We start from the raw sequence: 26753 nt of genomic DNA, 5'->3' as shown, positions 1-26753 counted from the left end.
TGAATTTATAGTGTTTTAGTCCTTGCAGGAGGCTTGAGAGCACAGGTAAGTTTCTTATGCACTGATCTACATTGTGTCTCACACAGCAGTTTTTTTGGTGGTGAACATGTGGGTCATGAAGGTAACTACTGACTTTATCACCATGGGATAGGTGGATGACCAGGAGGAAAACTAGAGGATAGCAGCAGGGCCCAGACATATGGAAGAGAAAGCTGGGGAGAGAAAAAATTGCCTTCAAATTTGTAAAACATAGCAGAACTGAGAGAGAGGAGCCCTTGTTCTTGAGGGCTGCTGAGGTCAGAGAAGAAACAATGGGGTAAAATGCAACAGAAGCAAAGTTACATCTCTGCACAGAATACTCTGTTGCTCAAAAGCATGTTCAGCACAGGCAACTACATTTCCCTCCAATGGCCAGTGTGATTAAAGGCTGAAGAGTTACAATGACTGACTTTGTTGACAGAGCCATCACCTTGCTAGTGAGAAGTTCAAGCTCAGCCCACCTCAAAAGAGCCACTGGTGGCCTTTATCAACAGTGGACTGGGCCTGGCTCAGTGCAGTCCCAGGAAGGGCCCTCCCTTGCTCCCCTTCCTCAAATCATCATAGCCTTCAAGCGTTGCAGTAGAGCCAAACTGCAGTCAACCCTCCTGGGCATTTTCTCTGCACCACTGCTTGGAAAAAAGGGAGGGGAAGAGGTGCCCTTTAAAGAGTAATCACAGCCTCTTTCATGGAACTCAAGCCATGGCTTGGGGCCAAGCCTGACCAAAGCCTTGTCCAGCTGCCCAGAGGTTTGCTGCCTTTCTTGTGTGCTGTCTTTTGTGTTTACCAGGCTTGAAGCTCATTTGAACCTCCATGGCTGTCATCTTGAGATGAGTTTAACGACAGAATCGAGAGCAGGTGTACCTGTAGGAGGATTTGTCTGTTATCTGCTCCATTAGCACCAGCAACTCTTCAAAAAGATTTTAAAGATAAATGTCTGAAAGGCCTATTGTGTCTTCTGTTCTGTGGGAAACTGCTGGTACTATATTTAGCAGTGGTTACCAGCTGAGGTATCGAACTGTAGGCACAGTCACGTAGCATGTGGGAGTTAACATTTGTCTGACCTCAGATAAGTGAGAGAAAAGGTTCCATGCAGCCTGCTGGGTGCTGCTCACCCAGCCCCAGGAGCTGCAGGCTGTCACCATGCAGGTGAACTGCTGGCTCTGGTGAATTGTATGGTAGCTGGAAGCATCAAATCTGAATATGCACTTTGTGTGTGTAAAGACATTGATGTAAATGCAGGATTTGGGCTGTCCATTTCTCTTTGACCAGGGGAAGATGGAGAAAAGCTGAGTGTGCCAGATCAGGGAGAATCTCTGAAAAATCAGGCAGGTAGCATTTGTAAAGCTAGCTTTAAAAAGCTCATAGCTGTTTCTTGCCTCCACCAAAGCTTACAGAGATGGGCACTTGTTTTCAGATGCATTGCTGGGTGGACATCTTTCCTATCCATGCTCAGCCAGAGGACTCTGGAGACTGTTTTCAGTATAACAAAATTCAGGCACCTTGTAGACCGGCATTTCCAAAATGGTTTCAAGTGGGCTAGGATAGCACCTGCTGGAGCGTGATTCATGCAAGTTATGTTTCAGGCATGCCAAACTTACATCCTCCCACTGATTGCCTGTGTGACACAAATCCCAAATTCACTGCCAGTAGTTTCTGAAGGTATTATTCAATCTGCACTTCCTTGACTTCTTTATGATTGCAGCACAGTGATGTCCCACAACTGATTTGTTTGAGAGGCCTACAGGAGCCCTAGGTGAACCAAGTAAGGCAATACCCACAGTTTTCAGCCTTCCCCAGGTGTCCTGTGAACCAAGAGTTGAGACACCTAATTCTCTTCCTCCCTTCCTTGTATTTTTTACAAGTTTGTGAATTTTCTTCTGAGTGACCAGGCAGAATTCCTTGGGCATTTCTACCCAGTGTGCAGAGGGCTTGCACAGGCAGAACCTGCCTGTTATATACAGCTTCCTTTCACTAACATCTGCTGATTTCAGGACCGAATAACTGGCCATCTTGTTCCTATTAAATATTTAAAGCAACTTCTTTGTGAGTTTGCCAGGTGCCCTCCTACAAGGCTAGTTTATTTTCAATGAGTGGACACAGAACACTCTGGGGTACTATGGATCTCCTCTATTAAAGCTGTTACTATGGAGATGGCTTATTCCCAGGGTGTTCGAAGCACTGAGTAGATTTGAAGGTTAATCCCATGGCTTTTACATAAGCAAGAAAGCGTAACAAGCACTTCTGTCCAAGGGGTGGAGACCCTGTTCTGACTCCCATGGCCAGCCCTAGGAGTCCTAGTTGCCCCCTGCTGACCAGTGAATTATCATGTGAGACACTGGGAAACTCGGTGTTTTGAAACGAGCCATTTATTTGGTGAATCCCTTCAAAGGCCTTTGAGAAAGGAAAACTATGAGCTGTTGTCTCACATTACTGATGTTTTGTGTGGCTTGTATCCAGGAGAATTGGGACCAAGTGCAATAAAATCCAAAGTAATGTGGCAGCCTAAATAAGCGTTAATTGGTTGACATATGGCTTACAAATACACCATAAAATCCTCACATCTATTATGAGTGAAATTATAGTCTTACTTAATGTTTTCCAGGAAGTTGTTTTTTTTATTGCCTAAGGAAGTTGGTCTTTACATGAGAATGGAAATTAAAATTGAATTATTTATGGATCTGAGGAACTCTTCTGCCCAGTGATCACATCACTAAAAGTGTTTTAAAATGTGCATTTACTTTGTGGTCTCTGGTTCTGCTCATGTGCTGCTGTGTGAATGTGTGCTATTCACATGGGTCTTTTATTTATTGCTTCAGTCTCCTGTATTAATGCCAGGTCACTTCCAGAATACTTTCATAGACATTTTAAAACAATCAGCCTATCCCACTAAATAACACTGAATGTCATATGTCACCTCTAAATACTAAGGCAAACTGATAACAATTTTAGGTAATGCAGTAGCAGTTAAGATCCATTTCAAGATATTGTACCCATATGTTGCATATCTGTTTCAATTTTAAAATGAAATGCAATGATAAAACTGTGCCTGTACCACAGTGTTTAAAATAGAGCCAGAAGCTCTGTACACCTACAGACCCTTTGTGTCACCAAAAATGTCTTGTCTACTGGTATTTGAGCAACTGTTTTAACCAGGGAACTTGTTATTAAACTGCATTGTAAGTTGTCTGGAATCACTTAAGAGAACATGCAGAAAGGTGGTTTCAGTACTGAAATAAATGACTGCTGTTTCTATCAAATACTGTGTCATTGATAGACATTTCCTGTCCCTCAGGTGTTTTTCAGACATAGCAGCAAACAGGTTTTAAGTGTCAGGTTAGGTTAGGTTAGACGAGCATCACATCGCTTCTTACACAGTGGGGAGCTGCCTTTTCTGTAGTGTATAAAGCCAGCCCTGCTAAAACCTCTGAGGTTTCCCTAACTGAGGGTATTGCTGGGCGAATTCTGGAGAGGGTCCAGACCCTCAAGGAAGCTCTGCATTAGAGCTACTTGCCATAGTAAACCTGGAAGTGGTATGGAAAAAATCAGTGTTATACCAGAGAGTTCGTAAATTATGGAAAAACCTGGACTTGGCAATAAATGATAGAATATACCTAAAATCATATATACGTATATATACTTGGGAGGAAAAAGAAGCAGCAACTCTGCAAGACAATAGTTTTTCTTGCTGGAAAAATATTTTTATTGCAAGAGTCTCTGTTCCTCTTTATGCTGCTCTGCTTCTGCTGTCACTTAAAATAATGTCATGGAGAAAGAGCCTTTTTCTTATCAGTTTTATTATCAGCCTTTTTATGATCAGTGGGCAAGGAGACACCAAGAAATAAACTGTTAAAATAAGCCTTTCAAAGAACCTAAGGAAATTACTTAATTGCCTTTTTTTCTGTCCTCCATTTTTTCTCTTTTCAGGTTACGAGGGTGTTTCTGAATTTTTCACAGATCTGCTGAACCACATAGCTGCTGTCCTGCAGGGTCAGGTACCTGAGGTGACCCAGCTAAACCACAGCAAGCTCCTGGCAGAGCAGAGCGGTGGGATCATGGACGAGCGGATATGCTGTGCTAGCACAGGCTGTCTCAGCGTCATGGGAAAAGACTCCTCCTGGATTGTGGAAAGCGAGACCAATGGCTCAGTAAAGCTGCAACACCAGAGACTAGGCTGCAACTCAGCAGTGTCCCCCAGCTTCCAGCAGCACTGCGTCGCTACATTGGCAACAAAAGCTTCTTCTCAATAACTTGCCAATGCCATGGACTGAGAAAAAGCCCCAGGGATTCAAATTGTGGTCCCAGAACCAGATCAGGCTTTAACAATACAATTGAGAAAAAAATGGAAAAAAAACCCCAACATAAAACACAACACAAAAAAAAAACCAAAATAAAAAAACCTTTCATTTGATTTAACCTAATTTGCTGATGAAATGGACTGAAAGGGGAAGAGCGAGAAAGTGATCCAGATCCATTTCATCAGATTCCAGTTGCAAATCTGTAGTGAGTTTACACACACGTGTTTTAACACTAGTCCTTTCATTGTGGGAGGGTTGCTCTTTTATTTCTATTGTTCTTTGTAATCACTGGTGACCAGCATTTTAAAATCAGACCTCATTGTATCAAGAAGATAATAATGTTGAAACAGTGTCTGAATGTAACAGTGCTAGAGATTTTTGCCTAAAAAAACTCCCCATTCCTCTTTTTTCCAGGTAGGCCATTGCAAAAGAAAGCTAAGACAACTTCAGTATCACTAAACCAAATCTCTTGAAACGTTGACCAGTCAAGATGTTGGCAGGTAGCTTGCTGTGAAGCCGCTGCACTTTGAGTAGGACAGAGCAGCCTGCTTATTTCAGGGCACAGAACCAAGGTGACCAGCCCTGTTCCAGCTTTGCCGTTCTCTCCCCAGGCCTCATTGCTTCACTCAAATCAGCTTCTAACCACGCTTGCCAACAGCAACATGTTTCACCCAGAGAGGGTGCCAGTATTTAGGTTGAGTCATTGAGTAGATTAAATAACATGCTTTCAATTGTCTGCTAGTGCTGAAATCCTAGAAGAGTTAATGGAAGCAGCTCATCTCTTAGTAGAGAGTTTAATTCTCCTTCCATTGCACTTGTGAGGACTGTGGGACAGCTCTGGGAAAAGGCTGGCAGAGCTGTGCATTTTCCTTGGAGCAGCACACCTGATCTCGGTATTCTGAGGGGTAACACAGTTGCTGCCTTCCACAGATCCATGCCTGTTGTGCATTTTTTTCTGTAAATTAAATATAAACAAAATTGTGTAGCTTCATATGAGGTAGAAGTACAGGACAGCTCTAGCTTGGAGACCCCATTACTTTGTTGCAAGCTGCCAGGCGAGGCCATATAGTAATTCACAACAGTGGTTTATACTATTTGTAAACTACAGCACAGCCAATTTGTATCTCTTGAGATATCTTCTAGTGTGGCAGCATCTTCTGATGTTGAGAATTCCTGCAGCTTTTGCCAATTCTGAACACTATACTGGAAACAGCCAAGTGCTGAGAACAGAGACACTATTTTGGTAGAAGAAGTGGCCTTCTCTTCCCCTTATTAGCCCTAAAATACATTTAAGAAGGGTGGTGTTAAGAAAATTTCCTTAGTTAAGCTCCTAGCTTGCAAATGCAGGATTTTCTGTCTTTCTATAGCACATGTTCTTAAAGCATCCGTCACTGCAGCATTTGATACCAGTTTGGTTAATATCATGTGTTATATGGCTACTCAAAAGGAAAGGATCTAGAGCTTAAAGCCCAGGTAGATCATGGAGAGAGGATTAAACTGTGTAAAAGATGTCATCACCCTACCTGATGGTACCAGTTGTGGAGGGGAAGAAATTTTGAGGAGTGTTATGTAGCAGTTCTTTTGTGTAAACAATGCTTTTTCCTTAGGAGAGATTGGTCTTCTTCCAAAATGCCATTCTTGGGAATTTCCTGTATCCAGGATTGAATTTTCCAGGATGATTTTACACAATAGCAGATGATTCCACCTCTAGAGGGATTACTAACTTTAAATTATTTCTATAGAGACTGGAAGGACCTTATGAGGTGTCAGTCAGATCCCAGGGTGCACATAAGCACAGCCAACTTCCTCAAGTGTTGCAGATCAGTTCTGAGCTGGGCACGCTTCACAACCCTTGTGTGCTTTGAGGCTGCTGGATCCGCTGTTGTCTGCAGCTCGCAGGTCTCGGATGGCTGTGGTGTGAGTGAGTCAGATGTACATAGGTAAGGGTTTATAAAAGTATTCATGATAGACCAAACTTTTCGTAAAGCCATGACTAAAATAAAATGGACATCTACAGTTTGGGGTTTGTTTTTGTTTGTTTAAAATAAAAAGTGTTTTTATGTTACATGTGTAACAAAAGATACCCTCAGGAAGGAACTTGCCAGTACATATTTTTGTATGGTACTTTCTTGTAACCAGCTGGTGGAGTGTTTGTAGACTTGCCTATTTCTCCCTTTATTACAGTGGCTTGGGCTTTTTTTGATTTTTTGGGTTTTATTTCTTTACTGGGTGGTGGGGATGAAGCAATGATGTTAGAACTGAGTTACTAACTCAAGACCTTTCAAACTAAGTATGTTTACATTAATCTGAGTGTTGGATCCAGTGGAAATGTCTGTATGCTGTTTCCTAGTTAGAACATCAAATAAGAATTTTATTTTCCTGGCTGCCTTCTGAGTTTTGGTTGGCCTATTTTGCACTGCTTTTTTTCTCCAAAATAAACTACTGAAACATAATTGTGCATTTTAAACTTGTTTACAAATGATTGTTAGAAGTTTATTTTGTAATTCTCTGAATGCTTGCAGAAATACTATATTTAAATATTACTCCAGACCTTGGCAGTAACTAGAAAACAAGTTTAGGTCATTGGTGAGATCAGTGACATTTTTCCCATAGTCTGTAACTTATTTTTTATTTATCGAATGTATCAGTATCACTTTAATTTACCAGGTGCAGTTATGCAGGTACCTGTTGTGATGTGGCATTACAATAGAGTTTTGACATAAATTACCATGCATTTGCTGTACTACTATATTTCCTTGCAGAAATTAAGGTAATGACTAGTATGCTAGAATGTTGCTAAATCACAGGGGCAAATTGGTAGACCAATTTGTAAAAGCCAAAACTGTAAATTACCAAGTATCCAGACATAGAATTATGTTATTGCAAAACTTTCGAGCATGAGTAAGTTATTAAGCTTGTGCTACAGTGCTTTTCTGAATTGCTGCCTCATTTGGTAAGTTCAGGATAGTTTTGATTTAAAATCAGCTTCACAGTAAGTTAGTTAATATTCTGTAGTCTTGTCTTTCTTTATAAAAGTAGAAGAGTGTAGTAACATTAGACCATACCAGAATGCCCTTGCTCTTAAAATTGCAGACAATCTGAGGAGATTTTCCATAATGTCTGTTTGAATTCTTTTTATTGTGGGTTAGAAAAAGGTTCTTCTGTGTTTTCAGAGGCATAGCTCTTATTGCTGTTGTTGATGGGAGCAACATGGTCACCAGTTAGCTTTTTAGGGATTTATTACTGTTCTGCTTCACTGTTTGAAATCCACAAGAATACCATTAGCTTGGCTGGAATTTTTCCAGGTTTTGTGTCCGCATGGTGGAGATGAGACCCTGGTTTCCACTGTAATTATGTAATTAACTTCAACAGGTGAAGATTTTTCCCTGTTGAAGAGAACTTGAGTGGTATTACTGCTGCCTGTGATGTAAAGTCACCCTCTTTCCCCTCTAGCTGACTTGGCCGCATTGTGCCTGACTTTGTAGCCTGTGCCAGAACATCCTGATCATTATGTGGAAGCCAACTGCAGCAATGCAACCAGACTATCAGTATCAGTGCCTAGCACTTGTGGTTTGTGTAATGCACAACCACTGGGCTGATGATGTTTTGCCTTTGGTTGAGGTGTCTGGCTGTGCAGCCTTTGTGCTGAGGCACTGATGGACTGTGCTGGTTGGTAGATAGGAAAGGTTCATTATTGCTATTCAGACTGTTGGAATGATAAAGCTGTTTGAAGATCTCCATCGTCAATGTGGGAATGTTTCTGCAGAGGAGGTCTGCAGCAGGTTGCACAGATGGAAATCTACCAGTTTAATTTGTTTTCATTGTAGATGATTACAAATTAAGAACCTGACCTGGAGGTAACGAGGATTGCTCAAGATAAAGTCTGAAGTTTTCTAGATTGACTGTGGGTAGTATCCAGCCAGGGGACAACCAGGTGGAGTAGTGGTTTGATAATGGAGGCAGAATACACTCCAAAGGCAACAGAATAAATGGGGCTGGAGGTGTTTGAATTGGTTGGGAAAAAAATGAGCACAACAAAGTAAAAATGCTCCTGTTGTTTCCATCCAATTAAAAAAATCCAGACTTATCAGTTCTTAGACTAATGCTGGTTTCTTGAAGTCTTTGCATGGCAGCAGCGACAAGTGAGTCAGGCTTTTCCACACTAGCTTGTAGCCTTGCCTTCCACAGCTGTGCAGAAAATCTTGGATTTTGGATTTTAGTGAATAGAGTTTATGTTGAGTTTGTAGCAGTCTCCCCATGTGCACACTTGGCAGGAGTTCACTTGCATTACCCTGCTAATTTTTTTCCCCTCTCTCCTTTTTAGTAAGAGATGTATTGATTTCTGTATTCAGTATACAATTACTTTATGGTGTGTGTTTTGTAATTAGGAATATGTGAAAATGCTTTTTGTAGATGAAACTATTTCCTCTAATATAATCTCCTCTCACTTTCTAGATAAATGAACATGCCATTGCAGATCACATTGCTGATTTTATTTGTAATATTGCTTTAATATCTATTTCAGAGGAATGTAACTTCCAGAAAAGTACTTTCCACATCTTTAGTACCTTTCCTTTCACTATTCACCCTATGTGGATCCAGGCCATCAACACTTGAGCTTTTGACTGGATGGGTTTCAGATCCTCCATGAATTCTGTCACATTTACATGGCCACAGAAGTTACTAAAGATGATTGACGTTTGGGAGGATCCAGGTATAAATGGAGATGTTGGAGCGATTCCTCAGCAACACAAGCACAGTAGCATTTGTAGCAAGCAAAGAGAATAGTTTTCACTCTCTGTGTGCAGGTGGCTCTTGGGGTCTGGTCCACCCTGCTCTTGGGGCAGCCTTCCTGTGGAAATAAAAAAATCCATTGAGAGAAAAACATCCTGTATCTGTGATGCGGAAGGAGAGTAGGGCTTGGGAGTAAAATCCTGGCCGGTGGACATCATGATACCAGTTGTCCAGAATTTCACTCTGTGGGTTTCAGTAGCAATCTTGGGAGATGTTTTCTTCCTCTCCATCGTTCTTACCCTGAATCCACTGGGGCTGATGATAGCAGGTGCCTGTGGCCCACACGAACTCATTAGCAGGTGACCTTACCCGGCATGTCATGAGTTTGCAGAGGGCTCCCGATGTGTTGGGAAGTTTTTGCTGATGGCCAGGGAATCTCTTGAAACTCCCGAAATAGCTGCAACAGCAAGTGGAGTTCATGAAAATCAGGTCTTCCTCTTCCAGCATTTTTAAAGAAACCCGCATTTTATTTCCTCCTTCATTCTTTACACAGTAGTTTTTAGATATAAATTATTTTAACTACTTTTTTTTTGTGTGAAAAGTCATATATACTTATATAAAGTTATTAAAAGGTTGAGAATATGTTGAGTATAAAATAGTGACTTCTTTGTTTCAGATGTTAGCAGCCCCTAAAAATGAGTTGTCTATCCTCTTGTAAAGTCAGTGCTGTAAAAAAATATTAAAAAATAAAAGATGTGTTAGATGTATCTTTTATTATTTATTTCTGATTCAGTATTTGATACAGCTTGTGTATACCCTTGTGACAACCACATACTGAAAACACTGTCGTTCTTAAAATGGAATAACAGCAATTCCTTGGCATCCCAACAATTTTGAGCAAATTAGCCCTCTGGGTGTGAATAGTGTTGGATATTGTCCTTCAGTGTCCAGCACTGCTCCCCACCCAAGCACGGCTGAATCTCGGGGACCATTGTGTGCGTGTGCTCAGTTTCGGAAGTTCATTGGTATCTGTGTTCAAATCCAGCTGTACAGTGTTAACAAGTGTGTCTTGTGATTCGCTTCAGCCTGGTTCACTATGATTTCTGAAATATAATTCCCATTTTGTACTTCAATTTGTATAGAATTATATAAACCCTTAGAAGATCATGGCTTACTGTAAAACTCAATATACTTGCTATTTGGCGTCTTCAGTTGCATGACTGATCAGATCTGACAGTGGAGATGGTGCTTTCATCTAACAGCATTGATTTCAGTGGTAATATATTAATTTTCTTTTTGTTTGCCAAGCACCTGTTTTGGACAATGTTTTGGTTTCAACAGTAAAGCAATATGCAGTAGGTATCGTGGCATTATCTCTGTAATTGTTTTGAAGAGAGAATTGTCCCTTTCCAACACATAATGAAAATAAATGCCTTATAACAAGTTCTAGTTTGCTTCCTCTTTGAGTAGCTAGGGCAGCAAGGTGAGCAGCTCATCAGGGGAGGCCTGTTTTCATGGGAATTTGATGTTCACATCCTTTCCGAGTGCAGATGTTTGCAGCCCTACACTTGGGCCTTGAACACCATCTTCCCCTCTGAAGAAAATCCTTGGGTCCCAAATATTTGTGATTACTTGACTATCCAATTAAGACAGTATTTATAGCAGCTCCATCAAGTAACATTATTTTTCCTCTTGTTGATTTTGTGTCAGGTATGGACAATTTCTGTCTGCTGCTGCCATCCTTTGTGAAAAAATCTTGTCTAACACCTTTGGACGTGGTTGCATTTCTGTGGGGGTTGCTTGGTTTCTTGAGTTTGTGGGTTTAGTGGGGATTTTTTGTTTGTTTTGGTGGAGGTGTGGTGGGGGTCTGAGGGTTTCTGTGAATTTATTGCTACATGTAGTCCTGAGTTTGCAAGGAGTTGTATGGGTGCTGTTACTGGCAGAGACTGTCACAAAAAAAAGGGAGAAACTAAAACATAGAATATGTCCAGTTGGAGGGGACCTATCAGGATCATCAAGTCCAACCCCTGGCCCTGCACAAGACACCCCAAGAATCACACCATGTGCCTGAGAGCATTGTCCAAATGCTTCTTGAACTCTGTGAAGCTGGTGCTGTGACCGCTTCCCTGGGGAACCTGTTCCAGCTGTAAATACAATATATTCACAATATAAAATATTCAGATTAAAAATACAGTATTCAAATTTAAATTTAGGTGAAGATCAATATGTAAAATGAGATTTCTCCAGGTGGAGTAACTCCCTAATTGACATTTTAGTACTGTTTCTGTGCAACACCTTTGGTTTCACTTTGGTTCCTACGTGTTTTCCTGAGGTTAAAGATAGTATGATCTCCTCAGGACAGAGTTGAAAGACTCACAGCTCGCTCCAGTGCACTTTCCCCAGCCAGGCTCTTGCCCAGTGCCTTGTCCTGGATTGTGCCCTGTGCCAGGGCAGCTTTTGGGCCTTGGCCTCAACAGCACCTCTTCCCATTGAGTGGCAGCTGCCCAGGGCTGGGGGTGAGGGCAGTGCCCACTCCTGGCCCTCCCTGGGGAAGCTCATCCTGTGGGTGGGGTAATGCTCTGGGCACCACATGCCTCCTGTGCCAGGGGACTCCCCACACCCACCCCCCATGCAATGCACTCCACAGGCCAACAGCAATGAGGTTTTTTTCAGAATAAAGGAGTGAGTCAAGTTCAAAGCCTGGCAGCTGTTCCCCGAGCATCTCAGCTGTTCTGTGGGCTCCAGGTGATGGGAGAGAACTGAGCTTCAGACTGGGGGGTCTGGAATACAGCCCTGGCAGTGGGTGGATTTTTCCCTCTCCTGCCAATGCACATAGAACATCTAAAATGTGATCAGTGCTCAGAGATTTTGGAGCCGCCTTCCCCAGCCCAGGCACCACCCGGTCCTCCAGCTGCCCTGTGGTCTGAAGCCCAAGGGATGGAAAGGTTCTGCCTGTAAGCGCAGTGCCAGCTGGCCACCATGGCTCCTGTGAGCCAGTGCACAGGAGGAGCATCTCCTCGGGATGGGCCTTCACCTCTGGGGGAACACAGACTGGTAGTTCTCCTCCTGCCTAGCCTATTTGTTGCTTGTCTTTTTTCTAATCTACTCCTGTGTTGTCCACATGGCTTGACTTGGTCAAGTATTGCCCCAGTGTTTAAACTTTTAACTGTTTTCTCTCTGTGTTCATTGATGAGCCTCAGATGTGACCCAGGTCTCACTGAAGCACCCAGGACACCCAGTGCTGAGCTGTACAGCACCAGCAGCCCCCGGCTGGGCAGGGAGAGCCCTGCAGTGCTTGGGACCACCGGGAAGTGTCCTCGATGCCAGGCCTCACAGGGCAGCAGCGCTGGAGCCTGGGTAAGGAGGGGAGCACCATCATGGTGTGCTTGTGGTGAGGAGAGTCCTCCATTCCCCTCCTCTTTGCAGGACCAGACAGGCCCTGCAGCATGCTGACAAGCGACACTGAAGCTGCCAAAACAAAGGAAGGAACCCGCTGCAGTTTTATTTTTCCTTAGATAAATTTTTTATATAGAATATATTACAGTCAGAGTTCTCAGCTTTTAATCAAAAGATAACAAGTTATTGCAGTTTTTTACCCAGTGAAACTACCGGTGAAAGAACTTTCTAGAAAGCTGTCCTGTCTTTTAAAAAAAAGAGGGAAAAAAACCCCACCCAGACAGAAAATACAGATGTAGGTTGCACTTCACACCCACGGGCGCCCTGCCAGGCGTGTGGGCATCCGTGTGGAGAGGGGAGCATGAGGTGAGGCAGCGGCGATGGGCACAACACTATGACGAGGGAGGCAGGCCTGGGTGCTAGCGAGGTCGGTTCCTAGGCACGGCGCTTCTGCTCGGCTTAATTGCTCTCAGATCAGGAAATGAACACGCGGTGGGAGGGAGGAGGGCGGCGGCGCTGCTTTCGCCGGCACAGGGAGGGCTGGGGCCCTCAGCCTCTCCTCAGCTCGTGCAGCTTGTGGGCGACGCGCTCCAGCTCGGCCTCGATGGCAGCCAGGCTCTCCAGCTCCTGGTCCTGCAACAAAAGCCCAGGAAACGTGTCAGTGGCCAGAGGTGAGCAGCCCTCGCCCCCCAGAGCTACAGAGAGCCTTGCCTGGGGCACGAGTACAGCCTTGTCCTGCCCCATCCCTGCAGCCAGCATTTGCCCCTCCGGACAATCGACGGTGCACAACACTGATTACTCCTGCCCTAATGTTTAATTACTGCAGCTAGTGATGGGGACAAGACGTGCAGCTGCCATCCTTCCCCAGTCCCCTGCCGGGGAGGGCAGCCCCCAATGGGTCTGTGCCTCCAGAACATGGGGTTGGAGGGAGAAGGCTGCTGCGGAGCTGGAGCAGGCTCTGCCGAACAGCGCTGGGTGCTGGCGCTGAGTCAGTGGCCTCAAACCAGGATGGGCACAGGTGCCTGCCTCCTGCGGGGGAAGTACAGCGTGTGCCCTGCTCATGCAGGGGACAGCGGTGTCCCCTCTCTCCACCCTGCCTCTGGGTCTTTGCTTGCACTTTCACTAGCAGAAGATACTTTTCCTGGGAAAATAGTGACTGAGGAAGCCATCAGTTCAAAGGCTCAAGCTGCCCATCCATTGGTGGTCTTTCTATACTGGATCTTGTGTATCTGTGCTGTCACCTGTAGCTGCTTTATTTAGTGCAGGTACTCAGACACCTGACTGCATGGCTTTGCCTGAACTCAGGTCATATCCAGCTGGCCCTGCCTCGCTGCCAGCCCCAGCTCTGCCTGTCCCTCACAGCTGTGGTCACCTGGGCTCTCTGCAGACCATGCACTCAGCACAACAGCAGCAGGCTCTGTGTGAGCAAACTTAGTGCTGTACCATTTCGCATCGGCAGAGCCGAGGTGACAGTCCCCGCCTATGTGGAGGGAGCAAAGCCTTGCTGCTGCCTTCAGCAGCTGCCAACCACAAGTTGACACTAAGTTGCTGCACTGCGTGTGGCTGGTGTCAGAAGAGTAAAGGAAGTATGTAAAAATAAGTAAATTTTTTCTCTTCCTGAGCTATTTTCCTGAACAGGGAAACAAGTCACCCTGCCCTTCCACTGGGCCCTTGGCCCAACCCCTGGGAAAGCTCTGGCTACAGTAGGGTGCCAACAGCTCAGGGTGCCTGCAAGCACGCAGGGTGCCCAAGCAGCTGTTACATTCTGTTTGAAGTGGGTCGGGGAGCAGGTCGCTGAGGCTCACCTTACTGGAGGAGAACTTGGGCTGCTACTGGAGCCCCCAGAAAGGGAGAAAAATCGGTTCTGAAATCCTCTACAGCACCCAAAGAGAGCTTGGTCAGACCCAAACCACTGCCTGTGTGCTCTGGTTTGCTTCTGCCTGGCCCCACATGCTGAGCCCTGGAAAGTGCAGGGGGCAGCACATTCAGCCCATATCTGAGCCCACGCTCATCACTGGCCAAGCCACACAGCCCCATGGCCCAAAAATTAAGAGAGGGGACAGGACAGCAGCCAGAGTCTGTGCCTTCCCTCACTGCTGCGTGACTGGTCTTGATACTTTCTCACTGACTCCCAGAGGCCCTGATCTAGTTTAAAAAACCAAACAAACAAACAGAAGAGTCTTGTTGCAGCTGTAAACACAGCAGTTTTGCAGCCTCAGCAACCTCTTTTCCAATCCCCCTTTAGAGATTGAGTCTGACACCTTGCAGACAAGGTGCACCCCAGAGCCACTGGCAGGGGCAGGTGGGCAGCAACCTCCCTGGGGCAGAGATGTGGGATGTGAGCAGACAGGAGTGAGGAGGCAGATGGGGCAGCCCACCCCACTGCATCCCTGCTCTGAGCAGAGATGTTTGGCTTTGCTTTGAACCAATACAACTGGAGATGCTCTCATGGGAGGGTTGCTGATGGGCAATCTTTGGCCAATGGTTTGGTGCATAACTGAGGCAAGAGGGGTGTTTTGGAGGCAAGAGAGCCAACTGGCTTCACTCGCTGCCTCAGCCTATTTCCAGGCACCTGATCATGGCCTGTCCCAGGTCCACAAAGCTCAAGCTCAGCCCCACTGCCCAGCCCCCTGCACTATCCGAAATCAATTCCTGTGCTGGAGCTGGGCCTCAGCACAAAGGTGAACCCACGAGCAGTTCCTGGCTGCTGGGGATGTGCTGAGCTACTACCTAGCATCACACAAGGTATCAGGGAAGGAGAGCTCTAACTTTGGAAGCCTGGCTCAGCTGTATTCCTGTATCCATCAACCATTTCCACTCCAGTGCCCCCGGTCTCTCACCACCTCTGTAGGAGGTCTGGCATTACTCCATCCCTGAGACAGGGAAAGCATTCCTTTTGACTTGGAAGGGCTTTAGGAGACAAGGAGACAAGGACTACCCCTAGGCTCAGTTATAGCTCTGGTCACTATGTCCAGCAGAGGCCAGTGCAGAAGTCCTGTCACTGGAGACATGACTCTGGGGGGCAGGGAATGCTTTTGCACTAGTCACTAAAACAAGGATAAAAACCAAGGCACAGCCAGGTGCAAATTTCAATAATACCTGAGGCTGAATGACTAGAAGTTCATTAAGCATCAACTTAATGTCACAGAGAACCACTGTTGGCAATGTTAATGCCAATAAACCATCCACATCTCCAAGCACAGTTTGGATAACTGGGTGGGATTTATTTTTAAGCCTACATACACCAACCTCTGTTCTCCTGTTAGCGCTGCCTTCCTCATCCTTCTTTTCTTCAGGCATGGGAGCAAGTGGAAAGCCTCCTTCACTGCTGTCCTCCTTTGAGTGACGCTTCCATGACCTTCTCACATCCTCCTCTGGACTACTGAAGGCATACTTGCGGGATCTAAATGTCTTTTTCATGGACCTGTCTGGGTCTTCCTCACTATCATTTTCCTCCATGCGCTTCTTTGATGTCAGCTGCTTGGCCAGCTCATCCATTTTATTCCACCGCTTGGTGTCTTCCCACTCCCTGGAGAACTCCTCCTCTATCTCATCACTTTTGGCATCCCTGGACTGAAAGGTGTCCTCTTCTCCCTGCGTCTCCTCATCCTCCAGGCGATGCCTTCCTCCTCTCAGTGCCCGGGGTTGCTCTTCCTCCTCCTCTTCCTCCTCTTCAGAGCTCCGCACATCTTTTCCAAATCCCAGCTCATCATCATTATCTGAAAGAGCATTAAACAAAGCAGTGAACACAACTGTTAACCTGAGCCTTCAGTGGCGATGCCAGATGTATTTCCTGACTTAGGCCCACTTTCCCAATATTCTGGAAATACCCACTCTAATGTTGCCATGTCAGTAATGGGGCTTGAAGGCAGCAGTCAAAAACCCTGTAGGAAGTTCAGGGAAAATGAATTAGTTGTCCCCAGGAGCTACGAGAGCTGAGCAGTGAGGCAGCTGCAAGGCCTGTGTTACCTGCTGTACATGGGACTGTGCGTCAGGTGTTTGTGGTGGGGTCTGGGTGGCTGTGGATACAATATTGCTGCTAGCAAGAATTTTCTTGCTTCTTTCTAAGCCCGTGGGATACTTTTCTCTCTCACGAAGAGATTAGCAGAAGTTCTATACACTATGAACACCTGCGACCTTGCAGAGCTTTGTTTATGGTACAGTAGAAAAATATTTTGACAATGGATGTTTAGGATTTCTAGCCAATCCACCCAGGGGGTGGCCGATCCTTTGTCCAATTAGACTGTGAAGAAAAAAGTCTATAAAAGAGTTCGTAAAATAATTAAATAAATCAATCTTGCAGCACAATTCCTGCCTGCTGGATCTTCTCTCTTCTCTATGGCTGCGGGATACAGTAATAGGTGGCTGCTGGCAGAGGTGTTTCTGTAAACCCACTAAGCACCTGCCGCAACTTTTTAGCTTTGATGCCTCTAACCCATCTGTCTCAGTGCTCTCAGCTCACCCCAGGAAGGTATCAGTGCAGTCTGGGATACGTACTGTCATCTCCCTGCATCTCCTCAGCCTCCTCATCCTCCTCAGCCAAATCAAGTGACCTCTCTGCTTCAGTAGGGTCCTCCTCTGCAGCTTCATCTCTGTCATCCTCCCGCTCCACACGCTCCCCTACTACCTCCTTGCTGTGCTCCTGGCCCTGCCTGGATGGCTCTTCTCCCTCATCCTCAAGCTCCAGGCTGTCCCTGGAGCCTCTGGGCTCCTCCTCTTCATCCCCTTGCTGCTGCTGCTCATCCTCACTGAAATTTTTGCCAATGTGGTTGTCCAAAACTTTGTTTCGATGGGTATCCTCTGTATCCCTGATGTCATTGCCCTCAGCTTCCTCCTGATCCTCTTTCTCAACAGGGTTGGTATCCCGTGGCCTGGGCTCCCTCTCCTCCAGGCTGTTTTTTCCCTCCTCTCTTGAATCTTCATTTTGCTGGGGCTTCTGTGCTTCCAGCTCAGCCAGGGACCCTGTGGGCTGCTCCTCTTCAGGGCGTTCCCCTACTTCATCTACAGAAGGAGAAACAAGAATAAACACCTCTGCTGAGAGCTCATTTCACAACCAGCAAAGCCCAAGCATTTCTTAGGGAGCTTCAGCCCTGCTCAGCAATCTGCTTAACCAGCCCGTGGATCCTCTTGCAAGTCATCTTAACATATGTTTGCATTCAAGCAAGGCAGTGCTCTCTCTGGTGCCTGTGCTCCTGGAGAGACTTGCAAGGCTGAAGTTAAACATATGCTGAAGTGTTTTGCTGCAGCACAGTCCTCATCACCATCTCTTGAGATGCCAGCCACGAACTCACCCTGCATGAAACCAGACTGCATGTAAAATGAAATTATTGAGGAGTGTAATACGGCACTCACACAGCGTTCCCTGCTCTGAGTGCTGCACTCACATCACATCCTTATTTCTCCCAGCAGGCTGAAGAGGCAGACAGCCCTGTTCACAGGGTGCTGGAGGGAGGAGGGGTGTCTCTGCTTCTGCAAAGGAGCTACTCAGCAGGAGCTTAATATGGGTTGAGTATTTGCTCTTGATCAAGGGAGACTGGCCTCTTTTAACATAATTAGCCAGAGAAAACACTTAGCAAAAGAAAAGACGGGGGTTTAAAAGCCAGAATTACAGAAAGGCAAATGCAACCCCAAGGAGGGCTGAGGAGTATGCTGGGATGAGAGGATGCAGAGAGCTGGTCACACAGGGCTGGTGGCCACCAGTGACACCGTGCTGGTGTCACCAGATTGTCAGTGGGCCTGAATGGCCCATGTGCCACATTTCATCTTCAACTTCCTCCATCTCCACACTGCCAGAGCAAGAGTTTCAGGTCTGTCTTGGCAGGAGGGAGATGCAGTGCCACCATCCTACCTGCTGGATTTTGGCCATGCTGGCTGCAGCAGCTGTCCCTGGGGTATCACTCCTCATTGCTCTAAGCAGCTTTGGACTGGTGTCACAGCAGTGCTGTGCTGCTGTGGTCCAACCACGTGCCCCAGACCTGCTTGAGACCCTCAATAGGGATTCAGCTGCTGCTGGACGAGGAGTCACATCACACCCCACATTGGCATTGTGTCTTCCTGACAAGGAAAAGGGAAGGGGCCAACTCCTCCTTTCTGCTAAACTGCCTGTCTGTAGTAAGGCCAGAGAAACCGTGACAAGGTAAATCCCAGCTGAAGGTGATCTTTCCAAGAAGCAGGTGTTTTGTGTGGGTGTGTGCACTGTGTGTGTATCAAGTTCGATTTTTCCTTCAGAGACTCATTACTTAATATCTTAGATGTCTGGAAACAAGGGTGGCAGGCACAAACCCAGATCACCCTTGCCTGTATCACTGAGTCTTTCAGTGTGGAATTTCTCTGGCTGTGACTCATTTTAAGTGTTGTAAGTGAGTGAAAGTGCCAGCAGCAGGGTTGAAAAGTCAGTATCAGTTTGGTAACTTGACCATCACCCGTTACTATAGCTCAGAAACTACATGTTGTTTGAGCTGGTAAATAAGAACAAAGCAAACACCAGGTTGCTTGTGTCAGCAGCAGCATCAAAGAAGATGCCTAAAAGAGAAGCAGATGGACATATCAAGGCTGTTAGAAAGAAGATCCTTGTTTACAGCCTGACCTGGATTTCCCGGGGGTGGAGGCTGACACTGACCTCTCTGCTTGTTCTTGTCGTTCTGACTTTCAAGGACTTCGGAAAGTTCATCTTCAAAGCCGCTGTTTTTCTTCTGCTGCTGAGTTCTCTCACTGGCACCTGTGTCAAGTAACAAAAAGTAGGGAAAGGCAACAGTCCCTCCTGTGTTTCAGAAAGTGGAGGTAGGAAATTTGTTCTGTGCCCTTTATATTTCCTACAGTGGAAAAATCTACCTGGGAGCTGAGAGGAGTGAGACTGGAGGATATGTGAATCAACTGCAGTAACAAAACCACAATCAAAAACATCATCTGCAGGAAAGAAAATGGTTTCTAAATAGAGAAGCAGGGTTACCAGGAAAACTAATACTGATGGAGATCTAGAGAATAAGAGGTGCTGAACTGCAGCACAGAGGCCAACAAAAGACTTCATCACCAGAGTACTGAAGGATGGAAATTGCATCCTGCCAGATTCTGCCTACTCACCTCTGTTGAGGGGAGCTCAGAGAGCTCTTGTGTCCTCCAGCCTGGTTGTGGGGGCCCCTCTCCCCTGAGTGCTGGGAGGAAGAAGCAGCATTCATTCCCACTGCAGGGGTAGTCTGGGGCTCCAAGGCCCCACACCTTAGCTCTGGGATTATGGAGCCTGCTTGAAAAATGTAACACCCTGGTGTTACAGACACCTGGAGAGAGGTGTCTGAAGGCAGCACGTGCTGGAGGTCAGACTGCAGCTGTCCTGGCAACCAGCACTTGCCAGGCAGCCCCATTCTAATGGAATCTGCAAGCCAAAAAAGCCCTGTCTAACCCAGCTCATGCTCTGCTTCTATGCCTTAATGCAAGGGCAAGAGCCAGTGCTGCCAGAGCAGTCCTCTCTAGCCCAGAACTAAATGGTGTGGGCTCTGCAGCCTGAGCAGAACCAGCTGCAGCCAGCACAGAGGACACCAGGATAAACACCTTTGCTTTTCCCTTGGTCTACAAGACTGTTCCACCCCCAATCTCTGTGATTTGTAGATTAGATATCATTTACCCTGAGACTAAGTGGTGTGATGGGCTCAGGCCAAGGAAGGAGTGGAGCAAGGTGCATGTCCATGAAACAAGCCCCTTCTCATGGACTCCATGCTGAGTGCCACAGCCTGTCTGATACCTGAGTGCTCCTCCTCAAATCCCTGGTGTGCCTGGGCAGCTACATCCCAGCATACTGAAGAGCCCAAGGCTTCTTTCTCCTGAATCACCAGAGCATCCGTGGAGTCCATCTGAGGTCACTGACGAGCTGGCCCCTCCACCATATGGGTAGTGACTAAAATATGGCTTTGGGAGCTGCATGAGACTCTTCCACAATTCTGACTTCCTGAATTTTTCCTCTCCCTTCTCCCTGTTGTCTCTGTGGCTTCCTTGCTCTGAAAGCATTCTGGTGGCACTGCCTTCCAGCCATCTCTGGCAGACTTGCCACACAGGAGCAGAGCACAGGGATGCCCTAGTCATTGTCTCTCTGGTGGTGCGCAGCTGCCCTGGTTACCCCAGGGAGAAGGAGAAGAGAAGGCCAGGAGGTGCTCCCCCTGCAGCCTGGGGAGAGCCCTGTTGCACCCTCACCTGGACAGAGGGATCTGGACTAGCTCTGAAGTAGCCTTGCCTGGGATCTGCATGTTAGTTCTGGGCAACAGGGCACCTGAGAATAACCCTTTTTCCCCTCAACATCCCTTGGCACAGCTCCACAGTGCTGCTGCTGCTCCCACATTGACTAGTGGTGAGCAGCCTACACCTCTCCAAACCAAAAAAACTTGCATTCAAAATAAGGAAGCCATCAAAAAATACTCATTAGCTCAAGAACATTTTCACTGGGGTCTTTTAGGTGCAAGTCTTACTCACTGCTCAGTGGGACTTCCCTGCTGCCACACCTGGGTTTAGTGCTAGACTCCAGCTGCACAGACAGTGGAGGTTTTCTTGCCTTTCATTCTAGTTTGGGAGCTGGTGATCATTTGTTGAATTAAATGTCAGTATTTCCTTTTAGAGTTCTCCCACCTCAAAATGTCCAGCCTACATCACCACCAAGTTACATTGATAACTATTGAAATCATCAGAAACATATTGGAGTTGTTATAAACAAAATTCCTGTCCCAACTCACACAGTCTCTGCTGAAAATCTTGGATCTACATTTCCTAGGGCATATTTATATGATCTTAAATAAATATAAAATAAAAAAAACAAACCCAAAACCAAACAAGCAATAAAACTCTGTAAGGGACTACAACAGAAGAAAACAATCTTTCCTATAGTTACATTCCCAAAAACATACACTGGCACTGTACCTTGAGCAGCAATTTCCTGAAGTTCCTTCAATAAGTTTTGGTGGCGAAGGATAGAAATAATTCGTTCATCTGCAATAGGGGAGACTTAGTACAGAAAGTAGTCAAAGAAAACCTCCCACAACCCCAGGAAATGAAAAAGAACCCCAAATGCTACTCCTTCTTCATTTGCTCTTTTCTTTCCCTTGGTCTGATTTGCTCTCACATCTTTTAACCATATGACTAAGACGACAGGAAGGTCCTATGAAAACCAGGCAGTTTGATGTCTCCCAGCACCCCTGTGGCCACAGTGCCAGCACGAGGCATGGCCTGGGACAAGCAGTGGCACCATCCCTGCTCCTGTGGCCCTGCAGCCCAGTGGAAGAGGGAGGTGAGCATGTCAAGGACCCCTTGATAGGGATCTTGGGGCCAGGGCTCAGCTGGTCAGGGCAGGACCAGCCCCCACTCGCCAAACTTGCTTTTGCTGATACCCAGCATTAAGTCTGAGGCAGTACCTCCTCGGAGAGTTTCTAGGCATTCCTCACTGATCGGCAGGGAGTTTGGCTTAGATAAAGTATCAGAGATGACCTCTACAATGCACTTCATCACCTAGAAAGAGAAAAAATACAAATTAAAGAACTGGGTTTTTGTCTTTTGTTCCTCCTTGTTACCCAGGCTAAAATACAGCAGATGATGGCACAGATCTTCTTGCTTTTCTGGTCAAGACAGAACTGAATGTTCAGTTCCTGTTTTCCCTAATGCAGGAACAGAAGGTACCTCCTGCAACTGAGAAGTGAGCAAATTACATGTGACAATGGAAAGAGCTTCTTCCACATGACACACAATTCAGCTGAGGATTGCATGGCTTCAGACCATCCCAGAGTCTGGGCACATCTGGAGAGTAAAGGGTATCTGGATATATACATAGAAAATCCAAAATCATCCTCTTTCAAGTCAATACATCTCAACCTGCATCTCATAAAAGGACTCAGTGGGAGGTTGCAGAGAGCACAAATGGTCACAGCTGTTCAATAGATGACCTTGAAATCTTAAAAGCTCTTCAAACCCTGGGAAAGACACCATAGTGTCCTGAAGCCAGGCATGGAGGGTGAGGTGAGGCAAACTACTTTCAAACACAGATGAGAAATACTGCTCTCAAACCCTAGAAAAGGACAAGACAATCTGGAGAAGTGTTTGACCTTGTGCTTTGAGTGTTCAAGCCATCTGTTATAGACTGCAAGAGCTCTACATGATAGTAGGTCATCTGAAAGCAAAGAAGTTCTGACACTTCTCAGACAGGGTGAACTTTGGGCCCATCCTTTCCAGCAGCCCTTTCCTTTGGTGTAAAACCAGGAGTGTTTTTTATCTAAGTTATCATCTATAGTGAGATTGCAGGCATCCTTGCCATGCCAAGACACACTGCTGGGAGCCCTCGTGTGAGGTCATGGTAGAACCCAATGGTCACACAGGACAGAAACATCTACTACAGTCTGGTGCTGATTAGTAGTGGAGAAATCAGGTTGCTTAGCTCAAAAGGATGACTATTTACAAAGCAATCTTAGGAAGAATGCAGGGCTTGCAATTGCCTGTGGAATAAAAGAGGCTAAATTGAAAAAAGAATACAAGTAAGCCTTGGAGGCAAAAAATTCACTCAATAACTTCTTTCTCCTGATGATTTCAGCAGGCAGCCCTGAGAGCCCTGACCTCCCTCACAATGTACCATTCTCAGGAGAGCAGAGCACTGTGGCTGCAGTAGAAATTAAACACAAGTCAGCAGTTCCCAGTCATCCACAATGCTGTTCATTCAAGCAGTTGGCTATATTCACTGGACAGCTGGAATGGGCAAATTTTCACCCTGTCTAAGGAGAGAATTCTGCTTTTGCAGATCACAGCCATAAAGTGCTGAACTGCTCTATTCCTTACACAGTTTGAGGGAATTTTCTGATGGATTAAAAATGTTAAAGAAAAGATCTAAAAAAAAAGAAATCAGGGGAATTTCCCTGGTATCGTTCTCCTATATTACAAGCAATCCATTAATACTGATTTTAGATTACTTTGAAACACTCTATCTTTAAATAGAGTAAAAAACAGATTCTGATGTTTCCCTCTTGTGTTTCCCAACTTCTGGACCCACTTATTGCAGCAGTATTTGATGCAGCTTCAGAAGTAAAGACTTTCTCAGCATGAGACGTAAGAATCTGATTCAATGAAATATTCTATTCAAGCTTTTTCAAGACTTCTAAGCTGAACTAAAGTCTTTGTCTGAGCACAAGGAAACACATCAGTTGCCACAGAAATACATTCACCTCTGTGGAGGAACTCTGTAAGGCAATGAAATGAAGAGTGCAGTCATCCCACAACACTTTCCTTGTCTTTTTATTAGAGGAGGTCTTGCAGAGTGAGACTTCACAAGGTCATGAAATAACAGCCTGCATCAGGAAATGGAGGAGATCCTTTCCAAATGAATGTAATTAACCCAGTGCAGAAACTCAGACTGGAATTTTGCCATAGCTATCATCTAACCATGAGCATGTAACTAGATCCTTAAGAGCAGCTCACAATGCCCCTACACAGAAATCTCCAAAGAATTCTGCCCTTACAAGGACAGACTTCTCCATATTTGAGCTCGGCTATGCTCAGGCCCTCCTAAAATGTATGGTTGTAAGTGGGAAATAGTGTCCTTCAAGCACAAGGGTGGGCAAACACCAGAGACATTGTAAATGCTTTGGTCTTGTTCAGCTGCCTATAGAAAGCCCTTAGTGTAAGGAAAGTCTGATGAGCTGTCCAGGAAAGGCCTGCACATGCTGACTACCCATTACACAGCCCTGAGCCACCCACAAATGCTGGTGGCAGAGAGCAGGGTGTGTAGGAAGAGCTGCAGTGCTTGCTGCTGCATTCATGTGATGATATCCCTGCCCTGATCTGTTCCAGAAGACCAGGACTTCCTTCCCTGAAATGATGTTTCTCAGAGGATGGTGAAGGCAGGAAAGCCCTAATGGCTTCTTCCAATTGCAGCAAATTCAAAAGAAAGCTGATTTTGCTCTCAGCTAGAGCCCATGTCAGTATAATACCCAGGGGAAGGGGGAAAGTCTTGGAAAAGTCCTTCCTTGGTGGAAGCATTTCCATAGAGTTGCACCAACCGCCACAAAAGTGACATTCTTTACACATAGAATATATTGGGGAACAGACCTCACAAGGAAAATTGTATGATTAATGGATTGTCCCACCAGATGCCCACTTTGGCATGGACAGTTGAAAGGGTAAGTGCCTCTTCCTCAACAGCACACAGCCCAAGGAAGACACCCAGTGTCTCACAGCTCATGGCTCAGCCCCAGGAAGGGCTAAGCAGGCTAAAAGTCTTAACAAAGCAACTGCTCTCCAGGCCCAGGCACGTCTCACAGGAAGTAGGGAGGCGTTGCTCATGGCACACGTCCTAGATGTAACCTGCAATGGAGCTGAGACTGGCATCAGTGTGCCCTCCCCTGCTGCTGCCTGCGGAAAAACGTGGCTAGAAAATTTCATAACATGAAATGGTTCAAGAAGTAAAAAGGAAAAAGGCTGAAGTTTCCTTTATGGACATGAATTTCTAAAGAAATTTTAATTTGGGCAGCCAATCAGCACATCTGAAAGATGGGGCAGTGGGGCGGGGGGGCGGGGGGGCGGGGGGGAAGGGTGAGGGAATCGTGTCTGATGTAGGTAAACACAGGCAAATCCCCCTATCCAAGCATTTAGGTGCCAAAAGGCCAATAGGAATGCACGTTTGTGAAGTGCAGCTATAAATGTTGGAGGGTGTGACACAGATATGTGCACAGAAGCCTGTAAAGGAGGGCTGGAGAGGTCAGCCAAGTCCTGCACTGCTTGTAGCCATCCAGACAGGCTGAGCAGGAGCTGAGGATGGATTAGCAAGCTGAGAGTACCGGTTGCCTATTTTTCTGGAGCATGCATGTTTAAGTAGCACACCACACACGTACAAAGTCACATGTATACACCCCCAAACACACACAGTTCCTGAATCACATCTCCCCCCACTCTCCCTTGAGTCACCTCCTGTTGGGAGCTTTGAAAAGCTGAAAGTAGGAGGACTAGGGAGAGTTATACCCAGCCTCCATCTCCTCTCTAAACAAGCTTGTCTGATCCCTGTGTTGCATCCTGAGACACTTCCTTGGCTGCCCAGAAGTGGATGCACAAAGGGTAAATTCTGTTAGGAAAGGAGCAGAGACGGATTCCACTCTGGGGATCTCATGCAAATTCCTGGCACTTTCTACACGGTAGTTCAGTGGGAGTGGCCCAAAACCAACCACCTAGTTGGAGGTGAAATATCACATCCTTTCTTTTCATTTGACCATTCCACTACAGGCTCATCCTTACCTTAGTGTCACCTTTATTCATGTCATTTGTCACAGGAAGGGAGACGGCTGTAAGGTAAGGGGAGGGGGAAAAAAAGAGAACATGTTATTCATCTCATCTGGAAGACAAGCAGAGAAACACTATTCTTCTAGAATGGGAGTGGAGAAGAGGGGCATCTCTCTCTGATGGAACTGGTCCCTGTGTGCAGCAGCTGGACGTGTGCACCATGCCCGTCTTGGGAAGGGAAGGGAAGGGAAGGGAAGGGAAGGGAAGGGAAGGGAAGGGAAGGGAAGGGAAGGGAAGGGAAGGGAAGGGAAGGGAAGGGAAGGGAAGGGAAGGGAAGGGAAGGTGCCTAGGCTGGCAGGGCCCGTGCGGCGCTCGGCAGTGACCTTGCGGCGGCCGCTGTCCGCGGTGCTGGAGGCGCCGGGCCGTCCCTGCCCGCGGTGCTGGAGGCGCGGGGGAGCGGGGCCGGCGGGCTCAGCGCTGCCGCGGGCCGGGGCTCCCAGGAGCTCAGCGCACACGGACCCATCCCAGCCCCACTTACCCGGCACGGCCAGGAGCAGGACGGCGAGCAGTTCTGGCCGGCTCATGGTGCTGGCGGGATGGAGGCAGGGAGAAAGGGGCAGAGGGCGAGAGTGTCGTGGCGTGGGGGCTCCAGGCGAGGTGCCGGGGGGAAACCAGCACGCAGCGTGTGTATCTACGCCAGTGCCCTGGCTGAAGATCCCAGATGAGGCACTGCAGCAACCGCCTCATTTATATATCTCAGCCCTCGGAAATGGCGTCAGGAGGAAGCCACCTCCTACTCTGCCCCCTCCCCTCGCACACAGGCTTCCCATCAGCCTCCATCACTCGTCGGGTGTCGGAGGAGCGGCCACACGGCAGCATCCCCCGACCTCCCCGGCTGCCCACGCAAAGGTGACAGGCTCTAATCGCTCCATCTTCTCACACTCTGCAGGCACAGGAAGGCTGTGAGGTGTGTTTCCAGGATACCACTTTCCCAGCACCTCAGCCGACACTGGCAATCTGCAGCACCTCTGCACGTGTGCCCTCTCTGTAGGTACCTGTAGC

General features: G+C 46.6%; 2 protein-coding genes across 2 annotated transcripts in view; one reads left to right on the top strand and one right to left on the bottom strand.

Moving 5' to 3' along the window:
* Positions 1-9606, top strand: part of ITPK1 (inositol-tetrakisphosphate 1-kinase) — a 144337-nt gene extending 134731 nt beyond the window's left edge. Inside the window, exon 11 of the mRNA XM_082283215.1 lies at positions 3964-9606. Coding sequence (XP_082139341.1) covers positions 3964-4286 — 323 coding nt within the window. The 3' untranslated portion in view covers positions 4287-9606. The remainder of the gene's footprint in view (positions 1-3963) is intronic.
* Positions 9607-13013: 3407 nt separating this feature from the next.
* Positions 13014-26275, bottom strand: CHGA (chromogranin A; the record flags this gene model as incomplete). Its single annotated transcript, XM_082284448.1, has 8 exons — positions 13014-13097; positions 15714-16183; positions 16962-17465; positions 19084-19182; positions 21363-21431; positions 21854-21947; positions 25707-25753; positions 26230-26275. 8 exons carry the CDS (start codon positions 26273-26275, stop codon positions 13014-13016), a joined length of 1413 nt encoding a protein of 470 aa, XP_082140574.1.
* Positions 26276-26753: the final 478 nt, after the last annotated feature.

The sequence above is a fragment of the Coloeus monedula genome (assembly GCF_965178545.1).
Source record: "Coloeus monedula genome assembly, chromosome: 6".
In the NCBI taxonomy this organism is placed as follows: domain Eukaryota; kingdom Metazoa; phylum Chordata; class Aves; order Passeriformes; family Corvidae; genus Coloeus; species Coloeus monedula.
The sequence above is the reverse complement of the archived record's forward strand: the minus strand, read 5'-3'. Positions and strand labels throughout refer to the sequence as shown.